Source organism: Kogia breviceps, chromosome 12, assembly GCF_026419965.1.
Source record: "Kogia breviceps isolate mKogBre1 chromosome 12, mKogBre1 haplotype 1, whole genome shotgun sequence".
Taxonomy (NCBI): Eukaryota; Metazoa; Chordata; class Mammalia; order Artiodactyla; family Physeteridae; genus Kogia; species Kogia breviceps.
In genome coordinates, this window is record NC_081321.1 from 97,870,194 (window position 1) to 97,897,946 (window position 27,753).

At 51.3% G+C, this 27,753-nt stretch overlaps 1 protein-coding gene and 1 long non-coding RNA gene across 3 annotated transcripts in view; one reads left to right on the forward strand and one right to left on the reverse strand.

Annotated features, from left to right (window-relative positions):
- The first annotated feature begins 7,428 nt into the window (after window positions 1–7,428).
- SAMM50 (SAMM50 sorting and assembly machinery component) overlaps window positions 7,429–27,753 on the forward strand; it is a 32,987-nt gene continuing 12,662 nt past the window's right edge. The window contains exons 1-12 of one of the 2 annotated variants that reach the window (XM_059080923.2): window positions 7,429–7,655; window positions 11,928–12,038; window positions 13,150–13,251; window positions 14,072–14,159; window positions 16,342–16,448; window positions 17,147–17,277; window positions 17,515–17,602; window positions 19,997–20,125; window positions 20,613–20,684; window positions 21,480–21,566; window positions 24,332–24,402; window positions 27,340–27,407. In XM_059080923.2, coding sequence (XP_058936906.1) covers window positions 7,635–7,655; window positions 11,928–12,038; window positions 13,150–13,251; window positions 14,072–14,159; window positions 16,342–16,448; window positions 17,147–17,277; window positions 17,515–17,602; window positions 19,997–20,125; window positions 20,613–20,684; window positions 21,480–21,566; window positions 24,332–24,402; window positions 27,340–27,407 — 1,075 coding nt within the window. In that variant the 5' untranslated portion in view covers window positions 7,429–7,634. The remainder of the gene's footprint in view (window positions 7,656–11,927; window positions 12,039–13,149; window positions 13,252–14,071; window positions 14,160–16,341; window positions 16,449–17,146; window positions 17,278–17,514; window positions 17,603–19,996; window positions 20,126–20,612; window positions 20,685–21,479; window positions 21,567–24,331; window positions 24,403–27,339; window positions 27,408–27,753) is intronic. The other variant, XM_067010417.1, reaches the window with a different exon arrangement.
- The window catches only part of LOC136792323 (uncharacterized), a 37,930-nt gene continuing 36,271 nt past the window's right edge, over window positions 26,095–27,753 (reverse strand). The window contains exon 3 of the long non-coding RNA XR_010835971.1: window positions 26,095–27,434. This is a non-coding gene — a long non-coding RNA (uncharacterized lncRNA). The remainder of the gene's footprint in view (window positions 27,435–27,753) is intronic.

A 27,753-nucleotide genomic window follows, 5' to 3' on the forward strand; every position in this document is an offset into this window, starting at 1 on the left:
CACAATTATTGCTGTGGTCCCAGAGGCGGCCATTATGACTGCAAAGGATTTAGCTTCCTTAGGAGACGTTCCCAGCCTTGGGTCCTTCCTCCAGGAGGCCTTAAGACCTCTCCTGGAGAGAAAAAATACGAACTGCTGATTGGGGCGGAGGGTGGGGTGAGGTGCCTGTTAATGCAGAGTCCCGTGTGACCTCAGACTCGCTGCAACACGGTCTCTCCAGATGGAACCCAGCGATCTGCGTCGTTAACGTGGCACGGCTGCTGCTGCTGCTGCTGCTTTCTGAATTCTGAAAACTAATTCGGAGGAAGAAAGGCCGGGTGTCAGTTACCAGGGTGGGATCTTATCCTGAAGATCCTGGGCCCCGGCTTCCTCACCTGTTCCATGGGGGCGACCCCCCTCTCCTCATTAGGTTTCTGCGAGGCTTCGGGGAGCCCCTCGCACAGTCCCGGCCCCGTGGTGGGCACTCGGGAGAGGAGCCCACAGTCGTTTTTGCTACTAGCAGACACGGAAGTGTTTAAAGTAGACAGCGGAGGGATCCGGTTTGCCCTGGGAATGACGGTAGTGGCCACGTGGAGGAGGCCGGTCACCCGCAAGAGGACTTGCCGCCCGCTCAGCTGTCCTGGTGGAGGGTCCTAGAATGACTGGTGTTTGGAGGGGGTGTGGAGTGGGTAGAGAGAACCCCGTGGCTGGGGGCTGGGCTGCCCTTTGTGCAGTCTTGGGGGTTGGAAGGAAGAAAGGAGTGCGGTCCCATCTTTCCGTACAGGAAGCAGTTGCTGTGGGGCGAGGGGGGTGCCATCCTCCAAGGACACCCCTGGTTAGGGGGGCATTAAAAGATGGTAACTTATTTACATGCTGGTACATCTTTTTGACCTACTCTAAATATTGGATAGTTTTCTATTAATCATAAGGGAATCTTCATATTTCCTGTTGAATTATACATTATGGGAATCAGTGAGATATTAATAGAAGAAGCCTTAAAAAAAAAAAAATCCAATTCAGGGACTTCCCTGGCGGTCCAGTGGTTAAGACTCCGTGCTTCCACCGCAGGGGGCGCAGGTTCGATCCCTGGCTGGGGAACTAAGATCCTGCATGCTGGGTGGCGTGGCCAGAAAAAAAAAAAGAAAAAAAATCCAGTGCACGAGACGGTCACCCTGGCACCCCCAGGTCCTCACCTGTCCTCTCCACTTGCAGAGCCCTAATGGAGATGAGCAAGAGACAGGCACCCACCTTCTCTCCAGGGTGGCAATTTGTTGGCAAGCAGTGCAATATGACCCAAGGTGAAATGTGTGTGTCTGTTTTTCTTATTTATGCATTTGAGCATAACAAAAAGCAAAGAAACAATGGTAAGCTCAAAATCCTAAATGTTGGCCCCCCAAATTGCAACTCTCACCCACACTGTGTATGTGTGCTGGAGTTGAAGAACCAGCAAGGTCAAAGCCAGCACTCCACTGCGAGGACGTACACTTCAGAGGGGAGTGTGGTTCTGGGGGCAGAGCCTGCGTGAGCCTTGATGTGGTCGTGAGCACCTAGAAGGCAGCGGCTGCTTGTGAAAACACAGGGTCGTCACGCAGTGCAGAGCTGAGCTCCTCGAGTTTCCCGGGGCTCCCGTGCTGGTAGTGCGCCCGCCCCCCCTGAGTGAGGCAAGGCTGTGAGTGGTGGGCTCCCCAGGCCACCTGGGCCCCAGAACAAAGCTCTGTGCCCTATGCTGAGCTGGCCTGGAGTGGGGGAGGTGACGCCTGCCTGACACCCGCCTGGACTCCTGGTGACGCACCCTCATACCTTCCCGGAGCCCGATTCTCAGGGTTCCCAGGGGCCTTTTCCGTCAGAACCACAGCGTAGGTCTAAGCAGACACAACCACACTTCAGCGGTGTTTTATAGTAGCCAGGATATTTCCATGTAGATAGTATTCTATACACCAGTTCTGTGATCATTATAAGGAAAGAAATATGTTACGATAGGATTACATGGGGCTTATTTTCTTGCTACTTTTTGTAATTATTCAACCTTCTTATGATGAGCATATGTTTTATAAGTTTTAAAAAATGGACAGTGAGACAAGGAAGTGTATTACCTTTTTAGAAACAGCCAAGGCTGCCCTCCCACCTGTGCCTTAAATGCTACCCCATCTCCTCCTCTTTCCAAGGCCCTCACCTCTCCAGCACGGCTCGTTTCTCATCAGCATGTAAAACACCCTCAAGTTCCTCTCACCTTGTTGAATACAAGCCTCCCTCTATTTAGGGTCCATTTATGCCCTGGGGAATCACCAGTGTGCCGTCTGTTTAATGCCAGGGAGCAAGAGTCTGTCTGGTAAACAGCAGAACTAGGTGCAAAGCATGAGCCCAGTGTTGTTAAAAGTTAAGACGTGTGTGGGCGTGTATGTGTAGAACAGAGGCTGAAAGGATGTACGCCAGGACACCGACGGTGGTTACCAATATGCCATTATCTGTAATTGCACTGTGTACTAAATCCCTAAGTATTCCTTTCATCGGAAAATGATTTATAATAAATGTGATCGTGAAAGTGCGTTCCCTCGTCTCTGCACCTTTCGCGAGGAGCCACAGCACTGCTTCCTTGCCTCGCAGCCAGGCTCCTTTAAACTCCCCTGCGACCTCCCCAGCCCCAAGGTTTATGGTCCTGCTGCCCCAGACGGCCCTGCCAGGCCAGGTGGCCTCCACGTGTTCTGTCCTGGACACCGAGGGCCAGACCCTCCTTCCCGAATCCTCCTCCTTCCTCTGAGACTCCGGACTCCCCGACGCCATCCTGGTTACCGGGCTCTTCCCCAGGGCTGGGGCGTGCACACAAGCACTCCTGGAGAGGACTCCCTCACTCCCAGGAACCCCCTCCCCCCTCCGGTCTCTGGCTCAGGTGAGGGCCCACCTACCCCCCACACACACCTACCCCCCCATCGGCTCCTCAACATCCTCCCTCCAGTGCAGAGCCCCTCAGCTCCCTCATCACCTGCCCTGGTTCTATCAACAGTCGAGTCATCTGAGCCAGGAACTGGGGACGCACTGAGTCCCCCCACCCTCTCCTCCAGCGGGTCCCAATCCTGCGCGTCTGCCCCCGCTTAACATCTCCGTTAGCCGCTCCCTTGTTGGCGGCCCATCCCCACCCTGGGCTGCTGCAACGACTTCCCGGCGGGCTCCCGTGGCCTGCACCCACCTCAAGCCATCCTTAGGCTCAAACCTGGTCAAGTCACCCCCACCTCCCCACACGGAGAAGCCGCCTTCCTCCTGGGCATCCCTCCCTCGGTGCCCCCGGCAGCTCGGAGCCTGGTCCTCCAGCACCTGCCTGCTCACCCCCGGCCTCTGCCTCATAGCAGCGCCTGTGCTCTTTCCTCTCACCGGCGCACCTTCACCCCTCAGGCAGCAGGCGCTGGGGACATGGGGGATGGAGGTGAGCCCCTCACTCCGGGTGCCCGCCCTCTGGGAAAGGAATAAGGAGACCAAGGCTGTAGCCCCAGGGAGTCCACACCACGGGGTGCCCCAAACTAAGAGTAGGGGTGACCTCTGCAGCGATCTGTGAAGACCCAGCGTCCCTTCCTCGTGGCCTCTGAGATTTGGGGTTTGACTTTACCCAGGGAACCAGTGAAGTCACCAATCTTCATTTCTCTGAGTGATGGGACCCGATCAGCACTTCATAAACCAAATTTTCCGGAATGTTGTGTCCTTGCAGATGGCGCTAGGGATTTTATCAGTTAGGATAGACGGGGTTATGCTGTGTTTCACAAAGACTCCCAGACTCCCCAAAGGTTCACTCCTCAGACTACATGCCCATCGGCCTTGGCTAACCCAGGCTGAGCCTGTCCCAGGCCCGAGGGGCGGGGTGGACAGTGCGGGAGGAACATGGTGCTGAAAGGTCTCCATCCAGAGTGACACCTCTCCCTTCTGCCTACAGCTGGTGGACCAAAGCAAGTCACATGGATGGGGGCATGGAAATGGAAGTCTACCTTTTGCCCAAAAGAGGAACAGCAGAAATTCTGGTGAACAGTGCCACTGAAAGCCACAGAAAACCTCAAAACCCGAAGTCTTTAAGACAGAATAAATAACCCAGGAAATACTGAGTTAAAGAAAGTGAAACCAGTGTCTGTACTGCAGGATTTCTGAGAGCCTTTAAAATGTTAATGTACAAGGAATTCCCTGGCCGTCCAGTGGTTAGGACTCAGAGCTTCCACCGCAGGGGGCACAGCATGGGGTACGCCCCTGGCTGTTGGAACTAAGATCCCACATGCTGTGCAGCAAAGCCAAAAAAGAAAGTGAACGTACATTGTGACTGTCAGAGAGGGTAGAGCTGTGTCTCTGTGTTCCCAATGTGTCCTCTGCCACCCTGGCCCTTGTACACGATAGGACTCTCAAATGTTATATTTGGCTCAGGACTCTTGTTGTAATATGCAGGTCAAAGTCATGGCTTGTCTTTGAGAGGAGGCTTATTTAAGAGAATAACAAGGAAATGCAGGAAGAAAATCTAGTTTACTCAGTGTTTACAGTGTGCCAGGCCCCATGCTGTATTTCATTAAATCCTCACTATACCATTATGCTTTAAGAACTACTATTCCCATTTTACAGATGAGAAAACTGAGCTTCAGGGAACCAGGAGAATGAATTTTTGAATAAGTGTCCAGCCTCTGTGACTTGTGCTTAAAATTTGTTCGGTCTCCTAGATTATCTTTGGAGATCTCTGTCCAAGTTTTCACACCTAAAACAGCTTTTTGTTTGAGCTGGGGGTCAGTGAGACCCATGAAGCGCCACTTTGGTGGTCAGAGGCAGGTTGGCTGGGCCTGGGGGCATTGAGCCCTGGGCACTCGGAGTCTTGCTGGGTAATAACCGGGCAGTGTTTTGAGCTTCTCCCACTCAGACACCTGGTGGCTACAGCCTGTTATGTATGCCCCACCCACCATCCCCCCTTTAAAAATTGCCAGAGAGGGGAATCCAGGATCAGGAGGCTTCTGAGCCACCATCTACTCCACCCCCACCCCCCCACCCCCCCGAGACCCTGGGACACGTGGGCATCATTCAGAGGTGGCTAAGAGCCAGAGGTGGGACCATGTCACACTCTCCTTTGTTTGGGTCCCACCTGGATTTAGGGTAAGTCGCTTAGTCTCTCTGGCCCTAAGTTTCATCTTCTACTAAAGTCTACCTTACTGTCATGGTTAAATAAGACCATTTACAAAAAGCACTTGGCACCTGGCCTGGCACATGGGTATAGGGACAGCTAATCCTTGTCGGGGGGGGCATTCTCCGTGGGTCAGGCACAGCTTTACATCTATTAACTCACTGAATCCTCAAAGCGATCCTGTGAGGTGGATGCCATTACTACCCTCACTTTATAAAAGAGGAAACTGACCCAGAGAGGTAGGGGCTCTGCTTACAGCCACACAGCTTAGCAGTGGTAGAATCACGGCTGAACGCCAGCCAGCGGGTCTGTCCATAAAGCCAGCGTCGTAACCACTAATCGGGAGCTAATCTGGTTGTGATTCCCTGGCAAGTGGTGATCCAAAATGGCTTAAAAGCTTCCAAAAGCCCGGGACCTATTACTTCCTAGTCTGAAAGACAAGCCAATTAAAAAAAAATCTTTTGTAGAACTGGCAGGGTCCGTAGCAATCTCATTATTTTATAGTGGAGAAAAGTGGCCCTTAAAATGGGTGTGACTTGCCTGAGGTCAACAGCTAACTTATAGCCCAGTTCTTTCATCAGCTTGCAGCCTCTTGAACATACGCCCAGGCCCAGACGTCTCTCCCCGCAGGCCTGGCCCTGCACACCTTTCCCCTTTTCGTGCGAGGCCGTCCTGCCAGCCTGTATCACGGCCCTGCCTCCTTGTCCCCCATCTCCTGCGGATGCCCTGCTGCTGCCTCTGCCTCCCCCTCCTGCTGAGCACCTCTTCCACCCATTTCTGGCCAAGTTCCTTATAAACAGGTTAGCGGCCCCATGTCTTCAAAGACGTTAGAAACTAGTGATGAAGTCAGACACGGATATAAAGAGGTTTTTTTTTTTTTTTTTTTTTTTTTTTGTGGTATGCGGGCCTCTCACTGTTGTGGCCTCTCCCGCTGCAGGGCACAGGCTCCGGACGCGCAGGCCCAGCAGCCATGGCTCACGGGCCCAGCCGCTCCGCGGCATGTGGGATCTTCCTGGACCGGGGCACGAACCCGTATCCCCTGCATCGGCAGGCGGATTCTCAACCACTGCGCCACCAGGGAAGCCCCAGTTTTTTTAAATGAGGGGTTCTTAAACCTAGTTGGCAAAAGAATTACCTGGCACACTTGAAAAAAATTCAGATCTCCAGGTTCTGCTTTCCAGAGGTTGGTTCAGTAGATCAGGGCTGAGGCCCAGGAATGTGCAATTTTAAAAAGCAGTGTCTGTCTGTTTGCCCTAGCCTACGGCAGGGGAGCAGTGACTCAGCAAATATGCACCAGGTCCCTGCAGCACGCCAAGCGCTGTGCTAGCCTCTGGGCTCATGGAGGGAACCAGACAGACTGGTCCCCACCTCTGGGGACTGACAGCCCAGCTGGGAAGACAGATGGATAGGTCAACTGGCAAGGGATGCAGTGTGGGAAGGAGAAGGGCCTGGGAGGCAAGAAAGGGAATGTGGACTTCATGTTTACCCCAGGGATGCTGGAGACTCCGGAGCTGCTACTCAAACAGAAAAGAGTGTCAGGGTCTCCGGGAAGGGGTGGAAACATTAGTGCACGATACTGAAAATCCTTCTCTCATTTTGTCTCTTACTTGTGTCTCTCATTGCATTTATCGCCACGTGACTATTACTTCTTATATACTGTCTTCTGAGCGGGGGAAAGCTGTTTCCACCACCCAAATGAAGCCCCAGGGCTGTCCTGTTCTCCGATGTGAGTGGCCCCCATGCGAACCCCCGATGACACGCACTGACATTTACTGCAGTTGAAAGAATAATGGTCATTTATTCGCTGCTCAATACGTGCCCTGCCCTGTGCCAGGCGTAAATAACACTCTCAGGCGAGCCTTGTAATCCATCCCTGCGAAGCAGATAAGACCGCCACACTTCATTTTGCCAATGAGGAGGCTGAACCCTGTGGGGGTTCAGTGACTTGAAAGCTCCGTGCGGCCAGCTGGAGAGGAGCAGGGCGCCAATCCGGATTTGTGCGGCTCCAGACGCCGGTTGAGGCCACTGTTGCAGCCGGCTGTGGCGAGCCTCGGCCAAAGCGCGGGGACAAGCACTGCACCATTGGGCCGAGGTGCCCGGAGGGTTAAGGGAGACGCGTGAGTGAAGTCCCGGCGCGCCCACCAGCTGGTCTGGTCTACCCCAGGGCAGCTCCGGTACTGCCAGCGGGACCCTCACGCAAACCCCCAAACACGCGCCAGCAGCTTCCTGGCCACCACAGAACGCTCGGCACTCGGGCGTTCTCCAGGTTGCAGAGCTTCCCGGCGTGGGCGTGAACATCCGGGTCATAGATTCTTAAGGACCAATGAGCGGAGGAATCGTAAGCCTGGAGGCGGGGCGCAGGCGGTGCATCATGGCCGCCTCCAGTCAGTCGCGTCCGGGGGCTTGTGGGTGTTGCACCAACCGGTAGCTCAGCCACCGGGGACTCACCCTCTGCCAAACCCTCTGCCGAGCCTTCGTCGGGCCGAGGCAGCTCTGGGAGGCGGCGGCCAGAAGGGGAGCCATGGGGACAGTGCACGCCAGGGTAAGAGGCCCAGCGACCCGCGGGCTGCGTGACCTCTGGGCGGGCGCCGTGGGGGACGCACTTGCGGCTGCGCCCAGGGTTGCCCTGGTGAGGGGACTGCAGGGCCCCGAGGCCGGTGCGGAACGGGGCCGGGGACCTCCGCCTGTAGCGCTCCAGCGCTAGGCCGTCGCGGGCCGGGTGGAGGAGGCCGCAGAGATGCCGCCAGCGGGTACCGCAGGCTTCCGAGTAGAAAACGGATACTCAGAGGAGGGGCGTGACTTGCCCAAGGTCACTTAGCGAGGCAGTGGCCCGGAAAGCACTCTAGGGCTTTCCGTGATGTCCTACAGCGGAGGAATAAGTTCTTTGTATCCTCAGCGGTTTCGGGCGTCTTAGTTCCTTACCCGTCATCTTTTCCGAACTCTCCCGCTCAGCCGCTCCTGGGGTCTTGCTAGACTCTTAGAGCACGAAGTAGCGTCTTCCAACCCAGACCCAGGTAGGAGTCCTCGTGTCTCTTGGTTACCGTGCAAAGACGGAACCTCCCTGAGCTTTAGTTTTTCCTTTTAAAGTGGAGGCAGTGATAGTACCCACTCACCGGGCTGTTAGGAGAGTTGAAAGACAGAATACACGTGAAGCACTTGCTTGGGTGCTTAGCGCGGCCCCCAAGCTGTGCACCTAACTGCTCTTTATCGTAATCTTAACTGAGACCCAGAGAGTGACTATTTGTCCAGGGTCACACCGTTAGAGCCTCAGAATGTTCTAAAACTCAGACCTCCTGAGTCCCAGCCCTCAACACAACTTCTCTTCTACCACGTGGATTGTTTCAGTTGCCCTGCTGAGAAGTTTTCCGGAGTTTCCAAGAGTTTAGCTCAGACTTCTCAGGCTGGTGTGCGGGAGTGGACTTAACTTCCATTTCCAGATACTTTCTGCAAATGAAACACCGTTCCTCTTCCGACACACTTTTTGGACCGTGTTGTTGGGCGGAGCTCTCTCTCTCATCACTCACCCCCACTCCCATTTTCAGGTGGCAAAATAGTCTCGTCTTTTAGAACTCAGTTCAAGTCACTTCCTACGTAAACCTCCTTATGTCTCCTCATTTCCTCATTTTGGATGTGTTGCCAACCTCCTTGACATTTCTACTCTGGTGCCCTGTTTTAGCTCTGCATTTTTAACTTATTCTTTTAAAGTCTAAGTTTCTAGATGACGGTAGGAGCTGCATCTTACTTGCCTTGCATCCCTTATAGCAGCTTGGCAGAGAAAGCATTCACTCGTTTATTCAACTAATATTTACCAGTGGTCACCTCTGTGCCTGGCACTGTTGTAGGTGCTAGGAGTACAGGAAAAAAAAAAGTCTCTGCTTTTATTAAGCTCCTTTGACACTAAAACTGCTGCTCCTTTGATTAATGTATTGACCAGAAACAATTTCAGTTCTTTAGTTTGGCCTTTACGTTTCACTAGCCAGTGTTGTTTGAATTTTGGTCAGGACTCACAGTAAGAAAACATCCCATATTTGCTATCTAGTACTTTCATGCATGTGTGAAACAAAAGTTTTCTGAAACAGTATTTACCCTTGATACCTATTTTTTTCTTGTATTTTCTATCTGATTCTAGTCTATATCACTTTAAAGATGCTGTTCATAACTCATTAAATTTATTTCATGAGCTATTTCTTCAGTTAGCACTGCCTTGCCTAGTGCCTGGCATGTGGCGTTCAATAAAATTTGTCGACTCACTAGTAGACCGATCTGCTTAAAGGTTAGAGGCTAGATCCAAATATTTAATTTAATTCACTTCACTAAATGCTTACCCAGACACTAGAATGTAAATTCTGTGAGGGTGAGGACCTTGTAAGCATTTGTCACATAGTGGGTGGATATTTGGTGAATGAATGAATCTCCATTAGTGAAACAGTTAATTTAGGGCATCAGGCTCTGGTGCAGTTGTGAAACTGTAAAGACATCACCTTTTGGATTAAAGGCTAAATTTCAGGTTTAAGAATGCAAATGGGTCTAGCATGTCTCTGGTGAGGTGTGTTTCATGCTTTTGAGGTTTTAGGAACCGTAATGGAAATTTTTTAGCATAGACGTTATGCCCAAAGTCTTATGTGTCAAGCATTCTGATTAAGAAGAATGAACATGTGCGTATATTCCTAACCATAGTATATGCTCTGCATAGACTATCTCCGCATCTGTAATATACTTTTTTGCACTACATAAACTTAAATACAGAACGCATATTCATGAAATGTTGCATTAAAAAGTTACTATTTTAATTTGTTCATATTTTTGAGAAATAGCGTAATGATCTCATTTAAAAAATATTTACACAACAAAAATGAAAGGATAATTATGTGAAATAAATTCTGTTTCTTTGCTCAGCGTTAGCTTCCCTTTTTACTTATGTAAATAATCCACTTCAGCCACTGAGGGAAGGACTGGTTCTGGCTTATTCACGGCTGCATTCCCTGCTCTTTAGGGGACAGTAGGCACTCAGGTGTTTATGAAATGTGAGAACAAAAGAAAAAAATCATTCACTCACCCATTCCATAAATATTTGAGTATCTCTGATATAGCAGGGCAGATAAAAATAAGAAAAAGCAGTACCTGTAAAGGTCGTAAATTTCCTCCAAGAGGTGTCTTGTGAAGGAGGGACTGATTCTCCCTGAAGAAGCCAGGGACGGCTCACAGAGGAGATGGCACTGAAGGTGGTTCTTTCAGCTCTTTGGGGGAGGCAGATAGTTAACCTGGGCAGAGAGAACCAGGTGTGCACAGACACAGAGGTGAGGGTCAGGGGTGGTGGGGATTGAATCTGGAGTAGCACGTGGGGGCCACATGGTGGAGTTCCTCATGTGCCCCGCTAAGGAATCCGGTTGCATTTGCCCCTGAGGGCACCTTTGAGGACTATCAGAGTCTTTTCCGGCAAGGATGGGAGAGGGGACATGGCGCTGTCAGGTCATTACCTTTCCAGAGGACCAGTGGCATGATGGAGGACGTGCTGACGAGACTGTGCACATTCCAGGGAGAAGGTGAGAGGGGCCCGGGGTGCCCACTGCTCCACGTTCTGCAGATGTCGGACGCCCCTGTGCACCTCAGAGGTGCTTATCTGTAGAGAACCGGTGGGGTGAGGAAGCAGCCGGACACTAGTTCCCATAGTTTTCCCCGGAGTTGCCTGTTTCTGCCGTCACCTGCTGCCGCTCTAGACCTTCTGAACCCACCTCCACAAGTGTCTGCGAATCCTCGTATATATGTAATAAATATACAATGCTGTGTGTTCATTATCACACATACTATTATATTATCATGTCTCCATAATTATTATTGTAGAATCCTTATTCAGAAGATGCTAGGACGCTTTTGAGACAATGTCAGTTCAGACTGAAGGAAGGGACTGCTTTTTGGCTGGCCTGTTTTATGAGCATATGCAGTTCCCCTTAGCGTGTGAGACTTTCTGGACCAAAATGAATAATCAGAGTCCAGAAACGTATTTTTTACTAATTTGGCTGCTTAATGTAATTATCCTAGAATGTATCCAGTTTTGATTTAAAAAATTAGGATACTTTCCATAATGGGAAAGCAAAAAGAAAACTTTTTTTTTTTTTGGTCTTCAAATGGGCCTCAGGTGTACAGAACTAGGTGCGGTATAGTCCTCAGTTCATGGCACAGCCATTGTAGGTTTGTGCCTGACCCTTTCGCTGATGAATTTTTGTCTTTGCTTATGAATTAACAATACTCTGGACGGCGAGGGGTCAGCGCCAGCCTAACACCTGTGCGTCGACAGCCGCTTAGGCTGCCTGTGTGCCCCCCACCCTGCTGCCTTCAGCCCCAGAGGGGACTGCGGTCCTGAGTTTTCTGGGGGCACCGTCTAAAGACAAAACTAAAAGCTTTTTTTTTTTTTTAATTTTTTTTTTTTTTATTTGGCTGTGTTGGGTCTTCATTGCTGTGCGTGGGCTTTCTCTAGTTGAGGCGAGCAGGGGCTACTCTTTGTTGCAACGTGCGGGCTTCTTCTCATTGCAGTGGCTTCTCTTGTTGTGGAGCACAGGCTCTAGAGCGCAGGCTTCAGTAGTTGTGGCACGCGGGCTTCAGTAGTTGTGGCTTGTGGGCTCTAGAGCGCAGGCTCAGTAGCTGCGGCGCACGGGCTTAGTTGCTCCGCGGCACGTGGGATCTTCCCGGACCGGGGCTCGAATCCATGTCCCCTGCATTGGCAGGTGGATTCTCAACCACTGTGCCACCAGGGAAGTCCCAAGCTTTTGTTTTTTAATATAAGTTCATTTATCTGTGGTTTCTCCCTTCCTTTCAGAGTTTGGAGCCTCTTCCAGCCAGTGGACCTGATTTTGGAGCATTAGGAGAAGAAGCTGAATTTGTTGAAGTTGAACCTGAAGCTAAACAGGAAATTCTTGAGAACAAGGATGTGAGTATCCTGTTGAGGGCTGGGTAGAGTTGTTACTAGAAACACTCGCTTCCACAAGCCGCTGGGGAAACATAAAGGGATTAACCCCTGTCGACACCTTTATCAAAGGAGAGTTTGCAGCCAACTACATTTTAGAAAGACTGGACACTTGGAGAAGTAGTTTCTGGTTTTAGAGGAATAGTTTTTCCTTGGTGGTCATTTACATGGGAAATGTAAACAAACACATTTTTGAATTTATGTTACCAAAAAAAAAAAAACCCAAAAGTATTTCAAAGAGAAACTCAAATTATGCTTAAGTTTATTCTTTGTTCCCTGCTCCCAGACAAAAGACCTTGGGTCTTGAATAAAAGTTTTTCTAAACTTTGTTGCCTTTGAAATTAAATACAGTGGGAGAAATGTAAGCACATTTTTCATTAATTCTTTAATTAAGATCTTAGTACGGTATTCCGATCACCTGTTAAGTCATACATTTCCCTACCACTCCTCATTATCACTGCTTGATTTGTCTCTGTTGCTCACTACCATCTACTGTACTGTGTATGTTGCCTTTTTCCCTCCCCTTTAGAATATAATCTCCATAGAGGCAGGAATTTCTATGTTTTGCTCACTGCTGTATTCTCAGTGTTCAGAATGATACTTGGTTCATAGGTAATCAGTGCATTTTTATTGAATGAATGAATGAAGTGAGCATGTATAGACAGGTGAGCGGGTCTGAGCCAGCATTTTATCAGGCTATATTGAAACCCACACAAGATCTCTGGCAAAATACACGCCGTTACTAAGCCAGGTCACAGTCTGCGTCATCCAGAGGCCAGTGCTTGGGGAACGTTTGGGGAAGGATGTGTAGGGGACCTCTGCACCCTGCCTGGGTTTAGGACCTGGTCCTTGGTCACCTGGCTGCAGAGACCTTGTTGATCTCATTCACAGGAAGTAGAGACCTAGTCAGCTCAAGTGACCAGTTTTTTGGAAAGGTGAGGAATTAAGAAGCGTGGATCATTAAATTAAAAAAAAAAATCTTTGAAACTAATTTCAGACATTTGTCTTTAGCCTCGATGCCTGATCTCTTGCCCTGTCTGGTACTCAGTAATCTGCATCCCCTTGTCACGTCTAGGTGGTCGTCCAACACGTTCATTTTGATGGACTTGGAAGGACTAAAGATGACATCATCATGTATGAAATTGGCGATGTTTTTAAGGCTAAAAACCTTATCGAGGCAAGTGTTCCCTCTGCTTGGCCTTCTTGCCCGTTCCCTGCCGGAGACCCCATGGGGCTCAGTGTGTGCTCGCACACTGGGCGCCCCGCCCCGGCCTCCGCGGATGACCTGGCCGCCTGCGCTGAAGGGGGCTCAGCCCCGTCAGTTCCCAGAAGCCTCCCACAAACTGCCGTGCGTTTGCCTTTGCCCTTTTCCCGGAGAAGAGGTGTCTGGCCTCCCGTCCACGGCTGGCCCCTCTCTGTGTTCCTCGCAGCCGTCCCAGCGCTGCCGTGGAGCTGGTGGCAGTGGGTGCTGAGCCTTCCCGCACCCCGTTAGCGCTCAGTGCGCTCCCCCTTGAGGGCCCTCAGCGACCGGGGGCGTGGGCTCCTGGTAGTTACCCACCCTCGCCGTCTCCTCGGGCCTGTACTCTGTTTATCCACTGGGGTCTTTCCTGGGTTGCACTGTCGTCTCCTCCTCCGTGGCTTCCTTCTGTCCTCGGCACCGCATCTCCCTGCCTGGGCTGAGTCGCCAGCAGCTTCCAGAGGCCACGTCCAGCTGGCCCCTGCCAGTCCCCGTTTTACTTACCTTTCAGCAGTGTTCGGCCATTCCGACTTTAAAAAGCTGTATGGTTTTTTTTTAAAGCTTAAAGTAACTTTTTAGGAAGTAATCTTTTTACTCAAGTAACGGCTCACTTGTCTAGTCTTAGTGGGACTCTCTTCTCAGGGGTCAGCACTTCACATGCTAAGCCACCGGCCTAAATGCTGCAGCCACCATTTACATTCCTGTATCTTAGAAGAATACAGTCTCTCCTTTTATTATTATTATTTTTTTTCTCTTATAGGTAATGAGGAAATCTCACGAAGCCCGTGAGAAATTGCTTCGTCTGGGAATATTTAGACAGGTGGATGTCTTGATCGATACATGTCAAGGTGCATATTACGGTGCAGTTTCTCTTTGATTCCCTCCGTCCTCCAGGATCACAGACACCTTGTGTCCAGGCAGAGAGCACCTGTGGCCTCAGGGAAGTAACTGGATCTTTACGTCAGGCCGAGGGAGGACGGGTGACTTTGCAGATGCTATGTCTGAGCGCCTGGATGGTACCAGGGCTCCGAGAAGGAGAGAGCCAGGCTTTTCGGGATAGCCCACCCCAGCAGGTGTCCGATGGGCTCTTAGCAGACTCCACCTAAATGTGTGTTAAAAAGAGGAGGGCAGTAGGAGTCAGATTTCACTTTGGGTTTTTGTTCATTTGCGCGTTTGCTGTGCGATATTGGGCATTTCTGTCCACTTGGTCAGTGTTTATTCTTTCGTTAATGAGTCCCTGCCATGGGGGGAGACAGTAGCAGACAAGGCATAGACTCCTTCTGAAGGAGCTTCTGGTCAAGGGGGAGAGAGTCGGGGACAGACAGGGAAGCGAGGACAGTTCAGCTGATCAGTCGTGCTGTAAGCGGGGGGTGCTGGAGGAGGAAACTTTGCCTCTCCTGGTGGGGCGGAGGGAAAGATGGATCAGAGAAGATTTCCCGGAAGGGGTGATACATAAGTCAGACCTAAAAGATGTGTGTGAGTTCGTTTGGGGAGCAGGGCTGATGAGGAATGTTCCAGGGAGAGAGAGAGTGTTTAATAGGCCCAGTGACCGGAGAGAGAAAGGGTCATTGGATGGACCACAGGGCTCCGTAGAGCCAGAATGCCGATGTGGGGAAGGAGACTGATGAAAGATAAGGCAGGAAAATGATCAGGAGACTGGACCGTGAAGGACTTACTGTGTGGCTGCGGACTGCATTCTGAGTTGAGTAGACGTCCGTTGAAACATACATATCTGGAATGAATCAAGGAACAAGTGAACTCTTGAGGATTGAGTGGAAGATAGTTTTGAGAAGATAAAAATGAAACAGTATATGAAAGTGCTTGCAAAAATAGAAAATACTATATAAATGAAAGGGATTTCTATTCTCTGGAATATAGATTCATCTGTGACTAACAGAGACACCAAATACCAGTGGTTTAGGCAAAAGAGATCTCTTTCCATGACAGATGGGAGGCCACCGCCTGGGGCTGGTGTCGTCATAGCTGTGCTCCCTGAGGTCACCTGGGGCTGGTGTGGTTTTCTCCTGGTGCTTTTGTCACTTCACCGTCTCCAGGGTGCCCTGGTCCCTGCGATGGCTGAGCACCGTTCCGGCCTCACGAAGGAGGAAGGAAGGGAGAAAGGGCACACCACTCTCCATGAGTCCATGTGTCAAACACCTAGAATGTACAACGCCGAGAATGAAGCTTAGTGCAAATCACGTTTTAGTTCGTAGTAACGTCTCACTGTTAGTTCATCAGTTGTAACAAACGCACCACACTAGTGCAGACTGAATGAGAGGGGAAATGTGCGTGAGGGGGTGAGAACATTATGCTCAGTTTTTCTATAAACCCAAACCCGCTCTAAACAGTAAAGTCTGCTAATTTAAAAAAAAAAAAAAGGTGGTGGCAGGGCTCCACCCTAGACCAGCTGAATCTGAGTGTTCGGGGGCCAGTGCCCGGGCGTCTATGAGTCTGACAGCTCCCAGATGCGGTTGGTGTCCAGCCAGGGTCACAGGGTCAGCCCCGACCTTTCTGAGGGCCGCCCAGGCTCCTGCAGCGCTCAGCCCTGCTCCCTTGCCCCCCAGGGCCCGCAGTGGCTAAGGGGTAGCTGCACCGCACTCAGGCGCCACGGCCCCGGCTTGAGGAAGGACAGAAAGACCCACCTCCTCCATGTGTGTCGGCTTGTTGCTTCTCCGGCGGGCTTCCTAGAGCCCCTCTTGTCACGAGAATTCCACGTTTTAATGTCAGCTGGATTGGGGCCCCAGGTATTCTCAAGGACCTCACTAGTAGGGGAACAAGTACGGTTGGCAAATAATGTAAATAACGTGTGTTTAAGTCATGCTGCTGCTGCTTATTCCTTGCAGCAAAGTCCGTTTTCGATATCTTCCACCACGGAAACCAGACCCAGGTTTTTGGCGTGGAGGTGGAATGGGATTTTGTGTGGGCGTGTTCTTGGGCTTTAAACCCAAGCGTTTTGTCACTTACAGCAGTGGGACCAAACATAAACCTGCATACTCGAGCTGTCTTAATTGTTTCATCTTTTTCACTTAGGTGAAAATGCGCTTCCCAACGGGTTAGACGTTACCTTTGAAGTAACTGAATTAAGGAGATTAACGGGCAGCTACAACACCATGGTTGGGAACAATGAAGGCAGCATGGTGAGACGCAGGCTTTTCCCTGCCAGCAGTGGACCTGTCAGCCGTGAGCTTTGAGAACACGACTGGCGGTGGTTTCGGAACTCTTTCACGCCCCTCCACCTTGATTTGTAGACTATCCCGTGGCTCTCATTAATCTTAGAGTTGATTATAACATGCTTTTTATGAATGTGGATTCTTTGGGAATGATGTGGGGATGTTCATATTAATAGTTTCCTGTTGAAATTCCCCTGAACTCCAGACCCACAGCGTTGATTTCTCTGAGCCTCACGGTCAGCAGGTTTAGCCTCTTGAAGTCACCGGGTGTGTGTGCACTCAGCAGAGGCAAGCGTGAAGGAAGAAGAGCGGTCACACGCGAAAGGCAGAGCCACATCTACATTTTGGTTTTTTTTTTTTTTTTGTGGTACGCGGGCCTCTCGCTGTTGTGGCCTCTCCCGTTGCGGAGCACAGGCTCCGGACACGCAGGCTCAGCGGCCACGGCTCACGGGCCCAGCCATTCCGCGGCGCGTGGGATCTTCCCGGACCGGGGCACGAACCCGCGTCCCCTGCATCGGCAGGCGGACTCTCAACCACTCGCCACCAGGGAAGCCCTCATCTACATTTTTGTTCTGTTTTTGAGTGAGTCCCTTAGCTCACACAGTCTATCTAAACAGTTATCATTCCCTCCATTTAAACCCCTGCTATTTTTCTTTTCCTCCTAGGTACTTGGCCTCAAACTCCCTAATCTTCTAGGCCGTGCAGAAAAGGTGACTTTTCAGTTTTCCTATGGAACAAAAGAAACTTCGTATGGCCTGTCCTTCTTCAAACCACAGCCTGGAAACTTCGAAAGAAAGTAGGAAGCCAAACAGATCGTTGAGTTCAGTGGCCTTGTTTAAAAGTTGAAATAGGTGGCTTGTTTGTGAAAAGAAACTTGGCAGAATCAGCTGACCCTTCTACAGTGTTAGAACAAGCCCATAGATTTCCTCACGAAGATGAACCCCTGAAGTATATTTTTAAATCTGTTGATTTAAATGTGTACAAGTTATAATCACTGTTTCAGCTTTTAAAGCTCTGTCCCATTGTCTCCTAGTTTCTCTGTAAACTTATATAAAGTTACGGGACAGTTCCCTTGGAGCTCACTCCGGGAGACAGACAGAGGAATATCAGCCGAGTACAGTGTAAGTAGCTTTTCAGTCCTTCCCTTCGGACGCTTGAGTGGGACCAGAGTCTGTTGATTGATTGATTCCCAAAGACACGGCGAGGGGGGCGGGGCCAGACGCGCGCGGCCGCCGTGTGGTCTGACGCTCGGAGTCTCAGGCACTGCTGCTGGGGTCGCCCTCTGTTCTCTGCCCTGCCGGCCGGGCACCTCTTCATTAGCCAAGTGCACGTGCCGGGGCCAGAGGGTGGCTCATGTCCATGGTGGCAGCTCCTTTGACCTGGTCACATCTCTTCCCGGCTCCTGACTTCCTGGGGCACCGTCCGTTTGTCCTTCCTTGTACCGGCTGAGGTCGAAACCTGACAGCCAGTGAAAGTTACTTCAGGTCACTGGAAGCTTTCGTCGTTGGTGTACAGTTAGTTGACGCCTAGCAGGATGCAGCGCATGGAATTACTATCGTTTGACCACTTTTGGCTTTACGACCAACGCTGCCCTTCTTTCCCTTCCTTTCTAGCTCATCCTTATTCCTCCTGTCCTGTTCTAGGCTTTAGTTAATGAGGAAAGACCTCGAGACACGATCCCGTATAAAAGTAGTTGCCCAGGTCTTCAGATCAGCAGCCTCGGGCTCACCTGCAAATTCCTGGTCCTGAGTGGCCTGCTGAGCGAGCATCACCGGGAAGGGGGCCCAGGAAGCCGTCTCAGCATGCCCCCCGTCACCCCCGCCCGTGGCTGTGCTCTGAGAGTCCCAAGTCCCTGCCCAGGCTTGCCTCCTGCTGTGCGCTCGGCCCCCTGTGGGCACTTGAGACGCATCAGCCACTCGTGCTTCTTACCCTTGCAGCCCAAAGTCATGACAACTCTGAGTGCCCCGAGGTAGCCAGGAGGGCGCAGCTCAGTACGGAGACGCACGTCCATTCTCACCTCGGTGTGGCCGCCCTTCTCCACGTGCAGGGGGTTGCCCTCAGACCCTCCTGCCCAGTGCTGGGGACGCGGCAGCCGACACCCTGGCAGACAGTCTTCTCTCCAGCCCTGCCCTGCCGCAGGACGTGGAGGCTACCAACAGGCTGGGAGGTTTCTCCCCACCTTTCTCTCCTGAGCCCCCTTTTATCTCTTTCTTTTAAGCCTTTTTTAAAGAGCAGATCCTCAGGAGAGTAGAAACACCTTGTTTGTCCACACGGGATAGAGATGCGGGACGTCAGAGTGTTGGAATAGGCCGCGAGGGAGGGCGGGCAAAGGGACACAAGGGCTGGAGCTCCTGCAGCTGCAGCCCTGCCGTTGAGAGCAGAGGCCGCGGGCCGCGGAGGAGAGGACCGCATCCTCCTCGTGTGTGTCCTCGGGCTCTGCACCAAGTAGGCGCTCGCTACGCAAGCCCGGCGGTGTCTTCCGGGCCCTGCCTCGTCCTCCTGCCGGGAATCCAGAGACACAGATGTGTCTCCTCTGAGCAGTGGTGTTTCTCCCGTTAAGAGCCGCCTTATAAGGGAGGGAGGAAGGCTTGAGGTCAGCTCTCCCCCTCCCACAGGCATTGGGAAGGTAGCTGAATCTCGGGGTCCTCAGTGCAGAAAAGGTGGCTGGGCAGGCCTGCCCTCCCACCGTCTGCCTCCCCGGGGCCTGGCCCAGTGCCTCGTGGCGGCTTCACGAGGAATCGTGCTGAGGTAGGGGCCCCCCGTTGTCACCCTGGAAGCCACGTGGGCTGTCTGGGCCAGAGTGCCACGAGAATGCCCAGCGCGGGACTCCCTCTGGGGACTGTGACGTGACCTGGCTCCCTTGTAAGGGTTGCGTCACTGCTGTCCTTCCCCAGGCCACCAAACTACGTCATTCGCTCTTCAAAACCAACCTGGGCATTTCTCTAAGACGGAAATCTAAGACAGGCTGGCTTGGCTTCGAGGGAAGAGGCTCAGGCCAAGAGGCAGGTCCCGCTTGCCCGGACCCGAGCGTTCACGTGGCTCAGGCCTCTCTGGCCGCAGGGAGGAAGCGCTTCACTCACGTGTAACCTTGTCTCCCGGCTCTTCTCCAGGGGCCGATGTGGGTCATCTGGGTCACCCCTCCTGGCTGCAGACAGCCGGCGGGGTGTGTGTCCGATGGTCTTAGACTGGAAAAGAAACCAGTCAGTTACAAAGCTGTGTGCAGCTTTCAGACGAGCGAGCCCGTCTCCTCACCCAGAGCACAGCCCAGCCCCTCGTGCAGTTTTTCCCTTTGACTGCGGCCCTGCCTTTCTCGCCTCCTCCCTCCTGCCTGCCTGCTCTGTTCCCTCCTTCCCCAGCTTCCCTTCGTCTCTCCCTGTCTCCCACCCATCACTGAAAGCGTTGCGTCTTGGCTTTTAGTCCGTGCATTTAGTGACGCCTCGTCCCAGGACCTGGTTTGGGACGGCCCCCTGTCCGCACAGCACAGAAGGCTGACGGTTCCCCGTGTTTGCCTGCAGTTTCCCGTTTGGAAGACCAGCCACACCGTCAAGTGGGAGGGCGTGTGGCGAGAGCTGGGCTGCCTTGCCAGGACGGTGTCCTTTGCCGTCCGCAAAGAGAGCGGGCACTCGCTGAAGTCGTCTCTCTCGGTAAGGGCAGATGTGTAGGTGCTTCGACGCAGCCGTGCCTTAACTTGGGAGAACAGCCTTTTCCTCCATCGGGAGGGATTGGGAAGCGTCACCGCTGGGGTGGCTGAAGTGGTGCCTCCTGGTCCCGTTGGGTTTCTGGGTACAACCTCACGTCATTTTTTCTAAGTAACATCAGAGGTCACGGGCAGTGGGTGCGTAAGAGCTGACTGGCATTTCAGTTGGGAGCTGGCTGAGTGGACTGGTCAGGGTGTCGAGCTCCTTGAGAGAACAGAGCTGGCGATGGGGTCGGAATGGCCCACCCAGTGGACGTGACTTGTTTCCCCGACTCTCCCAGGTCCCTCACGTGTAACCTGGGGTTTCCGTAAAGATTAAGTGGCGGAAGAGTTATGGAATGCTTATTAGCACAGCGCCTGGCATACAGTTAGTGTCTGGTGTTGTGTCGGAGGCCTGTTTGAAGTGCACACGCCGCCGTCCATGTCTCTTTCAGCACGCGATGGTGATCGACTCTCGGAGCCCTTCCATCTTACCGAGAAGAGGCGCTTTGCTGAAGGTTAACCAGGTAGCACTCCCTCCCCTGTGACCTCTGCAGGCTCCGGGACCCTGGGGGGACAGGGCATGGGGCCAGGGTAGTCACGTTTTTAATACTGACATTTTCCTCTCATCGTGAAGGTCCTTCTAGAATGGCTCGCAAGGGTGTCCGTCCCCCTCGGGGTGCCTAGCCCTAGATTTGCTCCCTGTAGCTCAGGCTTTGCCTTCACAGAGCACAGGGTCAGGATAAGGTTCCGGTCTCTTTGCTGGTGTCACTTACTAGGCCAGGAGGAAAGCTGTGATTAGATGGGAGTGGTTTCCCTGGTGACCCTTGAAGAGCACCCAAGGCAGGGGTTGTAACTCGCATGCCGGCAGGGCCCGGCAGGTGACCTTGGGGAGAAGTGGGGCTCTGACGCTCTGTCGGCTGGATCTCGGTGTCAGAGGAGCAACGAGAAATCAGATGTTCATCAGAAATGTGTCAAATTGTAAAAGGTGGGCTGATTTTTTTCCCCCCAAACACAGATTAGGCCAAACAAGCCGCAGCATCCTTAACAAGCTCTGTAATGAAATGTTGATGTTGCCAGTGTTTCACTCTCACGCGTAAGGAATAACATTCTCTGCGGTTACTCAGTGTGTTTGGTGATCGTGTACCTCTGTCAGGCCCCTGGTACCATCCAGAACAACTAGGACGTAGCTTCTAGGAGACAGAAGTGGTGCGTTGCCTTTCTAAACATACAGAACAGCAGACTTAACTGCAGTGACGCTGCTTAGAAACCTCTGTAACAAGTCTGTTGGCTCCCTTTGACCTGAGGACCCTCGCCCACAGGAGCTGGCGGGCTACACCGGAGGGGACGTGAGCTTCATAAAAGAAGACTTTGAGCTTCAGTTGAATAAGCAACTCATACTTGATTCAGTGAGTATCTCACCAGAATATTGTCACCTTTGTTTTTTGTTTGTTTGTTTGTTTTGTGGTACGCGGGCCTCTCACTGCCGCAGCCTCTCCCGTTGCGGAGCACAGGCTCCGGACGCGCAGGCGCAGCGGCCACGGCTCACGGGCCCAGCCGCTCCGCGGCACGTGGGATCTTCCCAGACCGGGACACGAACCTGTGTCCCCCGCATCGGCAGGCGGACCCTCAACTACTCCGCCACCAGGGAAGCCCTGTCACCTTTGTTTTTATCTCTTGTTTTTGGAATCTTACTAGAAGATCTCAGTTCCCGAATATCTAAAACACTGAAGAGGAGGTCAGAACACTGATGCTTGAAAGTCAAGGGCTGGATCTTGTCAGTTTAGCCAGACTTGAAGCTACCCTGGGGAGAAGTGATGAGCAGCCCCTTTAAAACTCGTCTGTCAGTCATTTTACATAAAAGAGCCCCTTCCCCACTCATCAGCTCGGGGCCGTCAAGCAAATGTGTCTGGAGGACAGGGCTGCTGCTTTCTTTGCCTCCTGATGTTACTTCCAGAGAAATTCTGTGTCTTCACCTTGTTTTTGCTAGGTTGTCAGGGCTCTGGGTGCCTCCAGGAATTTCTGTGTTACCCAGTTTGGTTTGGTTCCTCCTGATTCCCTCAGGACCTTAGGAGTAAGTGGCTGGATTCTGACCGAGGCAGTGGAGCCCCAGGCTGGGAGACACCATGCTTATTCTCCAGTCTTCCCAGCGCCCGGGGGACTGAGGGACGGCTCTCCACACCCCCACTGCCTCCTTAGACCCTGGGGGCCAGGAGTGAGTTTTAACGAAGTGGGACATGCGTCTCGTTTTAGAATCATTTATCACTGCTGCCGGCCAGTCCTGGACTCGGTGCGCTTCAAATTTGGTTCCTGCCTTTCCCCTGCCTCTGCTCTTCTGGGGGCTGCCAGGGGCTGCTTGCTCCATTCAGCGAGCTCTGTCTGGTCCCCTTCTGTGCTCCCTCCGTGGCACGCTGTCAGCCATTGTTGACTCCATTATGACTGCTTCTCCTTCCACGCCTCGGTTTCTCTTTCTCAGCCTCCTTTCCCCCCATCCACGCACCCACCCACCCTCCCTCCTTCCCGCATGTACTGGCTCCCAGGCACTGTCTGGGCACTAAGAGTACCTCAGTAAATAAACACGGCTCCCGTTCTTACATGCTAGTGAAGGAAGGCCTACAAGGAAATAGATTTATATACAGTGTGGCAGGGGTTCACAGGTGACGCGAAGAGTGACCCAGCAGAGTTAAGGGACAGAGTGCCGCCCGCCAAGGGGGGGCTGCCTCGTCTTCGGGGGCCAGGGGAGGCGTCTTCGATGAGGCCCGTAGCACTTAGAGCGACTTAAGGTGAGCCCTCCACCCTCGGTGGCGTCTCCGCAACAGCCGGGAGCCCAGACACAGCCGAGGGCGCGGGGCGGGCTGACCAGGTCCGGGTGCTGCCAGCTGAGCTGCAGACAAGTCGGTGAGTTCTGGTGACCGACCGTGGAATTTCAGCTGGGGGCGCAGGGGAGGAAGGGCGGCCGGGAGCCAGGGGGCCGGTTCATCGGCCCTGCTGGCACTGAAGACTGGGGGCTGGCGCTAGAGGGAGCAGGTGGGGAGGAGAGGTCTAGGTGCGGGGGGCGACTGGGGGCCCGGGGCTCTCGTGCTCACCGAGATCAGCGGGACGCGAGGCTCAGTGGGCTTGTCCCAGGTGGGGGTCGGTCCTCCTTGTTGCCCCTCCTCAGGTGGGGACCAGTAGGCAGAGCAGGAGGACGGTGCGCCGGGAGCATCGGGAGCCCCTGGCCGCGAGGGGAGCCGCTCGAGAGGGCGCGGGGCTCTGGCGCCTCGCTGCGTTCCGCAGCATCTGTCACGCTGTTGAACAAAGACGTGAATTTCTCAGAATAGAGTGTTCGTTTGGCCTGCTCTGCCCACTCTGTCCCAGTTTTCGTCTGTAATCCTTCCTACGGAAGCTGCTAAAAAAGAGACATCTGAGCAGCTTTGGAGGACGTGGGACTTGCACGTCCGAGAGGGGACGACGTGGGCAGAGGCGTGGGGGTGCCCGGGAGAGGGGGGGGGGGGGTGGGGCCGCGGCGGGGGCCTGGGGTCGGGAGCCCAGAGAGCCTCGTTGTGGTCTGAGGAACCCCTGGGTCAGTTCTGTGCATGGATTACGTGGCTGTGAAGATTGGATCCCTGACCTAGGGTGAGGTCACTGCCCCGGACCTGTTAGAGGCAGGGCTCGGTCCCCGAGGGTTGGATTGGAGGTATGTCTCTTTGCATTTCTTAAATGTAGCAGCCTTGCACCCGCTACCTTCCTTCTCCTGAGAGATGCCTTGTGCCCTCAGTCCTCTTAGGTTTTGAGGCCGAGCCAAAGAGCCCTGGGTGGATGCAGAACCCCTTGTCCAGGGCCCTGGTCTCCCCCTTCAGGCCACGGCTTGTCCCACTGGGCTTGGCTTCTCAGAGAGGAGGGAGCTGCCCTGTGTCAGAACGGAATCCAGGCCCTGCTTAGGGTTTGGGCTTATGTATAGTATGTCAAAATCTGAAGTTGCCAGTTATCAAAGTATCCACAAAACACTTTGAGCTGTAGTTCTTCCCCTGCAGGAGCCAGATGTTCTCGTTCCGCAGCCCTGCGCCCTGACCCAGAGCTCTGCACGCTGCAGGCACTGGGCACGACCAGATCCCAGGGTGTTTTCTGTCTGCTAATGCTCGTTGGAAGGAAAGAAACGCTGGAAGAAAACGGTTGTTTGTTTATATTTCAATAGGTTTTTTCAGCGTCTCTCTGGGGTGGAATGTTGGTACCCATTGGTGATAAACTGTCAAGTATTGCTGATAGGTAAGTAATAATAAATGAATGGGTGGTTTGCACATGGTTTCCTTTGGATCTTTCTGCTTGGTTTATTAGAAGATATTTTAGAGAAGTTTAACTATTGAGGAAGGCAAATATTTCAAATTTTAATTTAGTTTTTATGTTTAAGCTAATTTCAAAATACCCAGTATACCTCATACTTAATATTTTTCCCTTTTGGGGCAGAGAGATACTTTATTATACTAAAAATTTTGTACTCTCTTTGAGTATGAAAGAATACAGTTCATACATGTTACAGAAATATAAAAACAGAGAAACATTTAAGGCAGTGAAAGGATCCTGCTCCTTGATAAGCAGAGTTAACATGTGGACTGCGGTCGACTCTTGAACAACCCGAGGGCTAATCCCAGTGACGCTTGTAGCCGGCCCTGCGTATCCACGCTCCGTCCACAGCCACAGTCAGCTGGCCCCTGGCGGTGTAGTGCTGTAGTGTCTGCTGTTGAAGGGTGTCACCCATAGGTGGACCCACATGATCAAACCCACGTTGTTCAAGAGTCAGCTGTATTTCCTGTTAGCCAGTATTTTTGCGGGTGTGGTCTGTGTGAGCATGTATACATATAAATTTATGTGCACATCTGTATGAAAGTGTTGAGATACTGTATTTTGCATACAATTTTGTGTTCTCCCTGCCTTTTAAAAATTACAGAGTAAATCATTCACCAAGTCATGGGAAATTTTGTGTAAGCAGCATTTTAATATTTTGTTATTTGCATATACGTAGTACTGCAAAGAATATAACTTCGTACATAATTTTTGTCCGTTTTATTTTCTGGGGACAGATTCCTCAATATGGAATTACTGTCTCAAAAGAATATGAATGTTTTTAAGGCTCACAAAGAATATTGCTGGAGGCTGCTTTTCAGAAAACCTGCTTTTATAGGGGTAGCCTCTACTTCTGCCAGCAGAGGGTGAAGTTGTATTTGTTGCCTGTTACTAGTTGCTATTAGTAGAAATACTCACAATTGTCTTGGGGTCAAGGAACTCTTTCTTTCATTTTGCATTAGTTAAACTGTTGTTTTAGCTTAACCTAGTTCAGCCTTTTTGGATGGCAGTTTGGGAATAGAAAAAATTTTAATTTCTAAACTCTGAGACTTAACAGTTTCACCTCCGTGAATCTGACGTACAGAAATACAGTCATAAGAGTACAAAGATTTATGTACAAGGGTGTCCATCGGCAGCATTATTGAGAATAGCAAAAATTCTAAAACTACCCGTCGGGAAATGATTAAATTCAAACACAAGCATTCTAAAGGGGCTGTGTAATCATTATGAGATAGGTGTCCCTAAGTTAAAATTTGCATGGAAGCATGTCGAGTTGCTTGCTCTCTGACCGGGGCAAAGCTTCTGTGTGCACGTGTGTGTTTGCAGGTAGCACCAGGGGTCTGGAAGTCAACCACCAAGCCAGTGACAGTAGTCACTTCTGGAGATTGGAACACGGTGGACAGTAGGGAGGGGAAGAGCCTTTTCACTTTTTGTGTTTCCTGGATCATTTTAATTCTTTCAAAAGAATGTGTGTGATTTATCATTTGAAAAAATAATAAAGGGACCTTGCTCTTTGTTTCTGTAGTTAATGTTAATGAGGTATTCAGAAAGGCTTTGCGTAGAAATCTCAGATAGTAAAGACACATTTGTAGACTTTTAAACTCAAGTTCAAATGCATAAATTTATAAAGACTTTTATCCAACGGGACAATGAGAAAAACAGTGCCCTGTTCCCTTTGTGCTTAGATGTGGGACGTTTGTGGCACCGCAGGTCAGTGAGAGGCTGGGGGCGTCAGCAGGTGTGGCTTCCATGACAGCCGTGTTGGAAAGACCATACACAGCTTCTCTGGTCGTTTTAATTCATTATTTAGTAATTACCGTGGTCTAAAATCGGGTTCTAAGAAGCTGTTAGATTTTATAGCAAGTAGATGGGATTTCTAATATATATATATTTTTGGCTGCGTTGGGTCTTCGTTGCTGCGCGTGGCCTTTTCTCTAGTTGCAGCGAGCGGGGGCTGCTCTTCGTTGTGGTGCACGGGCTTCTCATTGCGGTGGCTTCTCTTGTTGCGGAGCACGGGCTTTAGGCATGTGGGCTCAGTAGTTGTGGCTCGCGGGCTCATTAGCTGTGGCACGCGGGCTCTAGAGTGCAGGCTCAGTAGTTGTGGCGCGTGGGCTTAGTTGCTCCGTGGCATGTGGGATCTTCCTGGACCAGGGATCAAACCAGTGTCCCCTGCATTGGCAGGCGGATTCTTAACCACTGCGCCACCAGGGAAGTCCCTTTAATATTTTTTAAATTCATTGTTTTTGTTTTACTCAGATATAGTTTAAAAGAGTGTGATAACCCAGTCCATTAAGGAACACAAGGAATTCATTAAAAAAAATTTTTAACATATACTTTTTTTCTAATTAAAAATCACTAATAATACAAAAAAAATTAAGATAACAATAATTCTATTTTGGTCTGTTTCCTTCTAGTATTATTTTCCTCTATTTGTAAAATTCAGATCAACTATTATATAATTTGTATCCTTTTCTTTTAAACTTAATTAACTTAATTTTTAACTTAATTATTGTGAACATGTAGGAGGCTGTTTGAAAAGGTGCTGTGTGACGAATTCTCATAGACTTCAGATGATTCCTTTATAACAGACAGTCCACCCAAGTGTCTATATTTGTGCCTTGTATCTCACCTGTGTCCCCAGAAGTTTGACGTGTTTGTTTAGATGTATAGTCTTAGGTCAGATCACAAACTCGGGTCTTTATGAGATTTACCACATCCTCCCGTGCGTGTTCCTAAATCCTGAAATGTTCCGCCGCGTGGAGAGGTGGACGACCCAGTAGCGAGTGTGCGCCTCTTGCACTTTTGTTGTGTGATGGAGACTTTGTCCAGCGGCTTTGCTCTGACGTCTGCATCCTCTTCCAGGTTTTACCTCGGGGGACCCACAAGTGTGCGAGGGTTCAACATGCACAGCGTTGGGCCACAGAGCGAAGGTCTGTCGTTCCCCACAGCACACCAGCCTGAAAACATTGAAATTACGGTTACTTCTCATTTTTGAGTGCATGTATTTGTTTAAGTCACCGCAATAATAGATACTCCTATTTCACCAGTGGAACTGGTACCTAACAGAGCACCCACCACACAGCAGGCACAGAAAGGTGCTTGTTGAGGGAGCTGTAGAAAATGAGAAAAAACAGCTAAGCAGAAGATACACGACAGTCACTTGTGATCCCATTGGCCGGAGACGACGCGTGGGAGCATTTTGTTGTTTAAACATGGCACATCCGTGCACACGTGTGTTGTTTACATAACTGTCCCAACCTGTTTCTCCCACCGCCC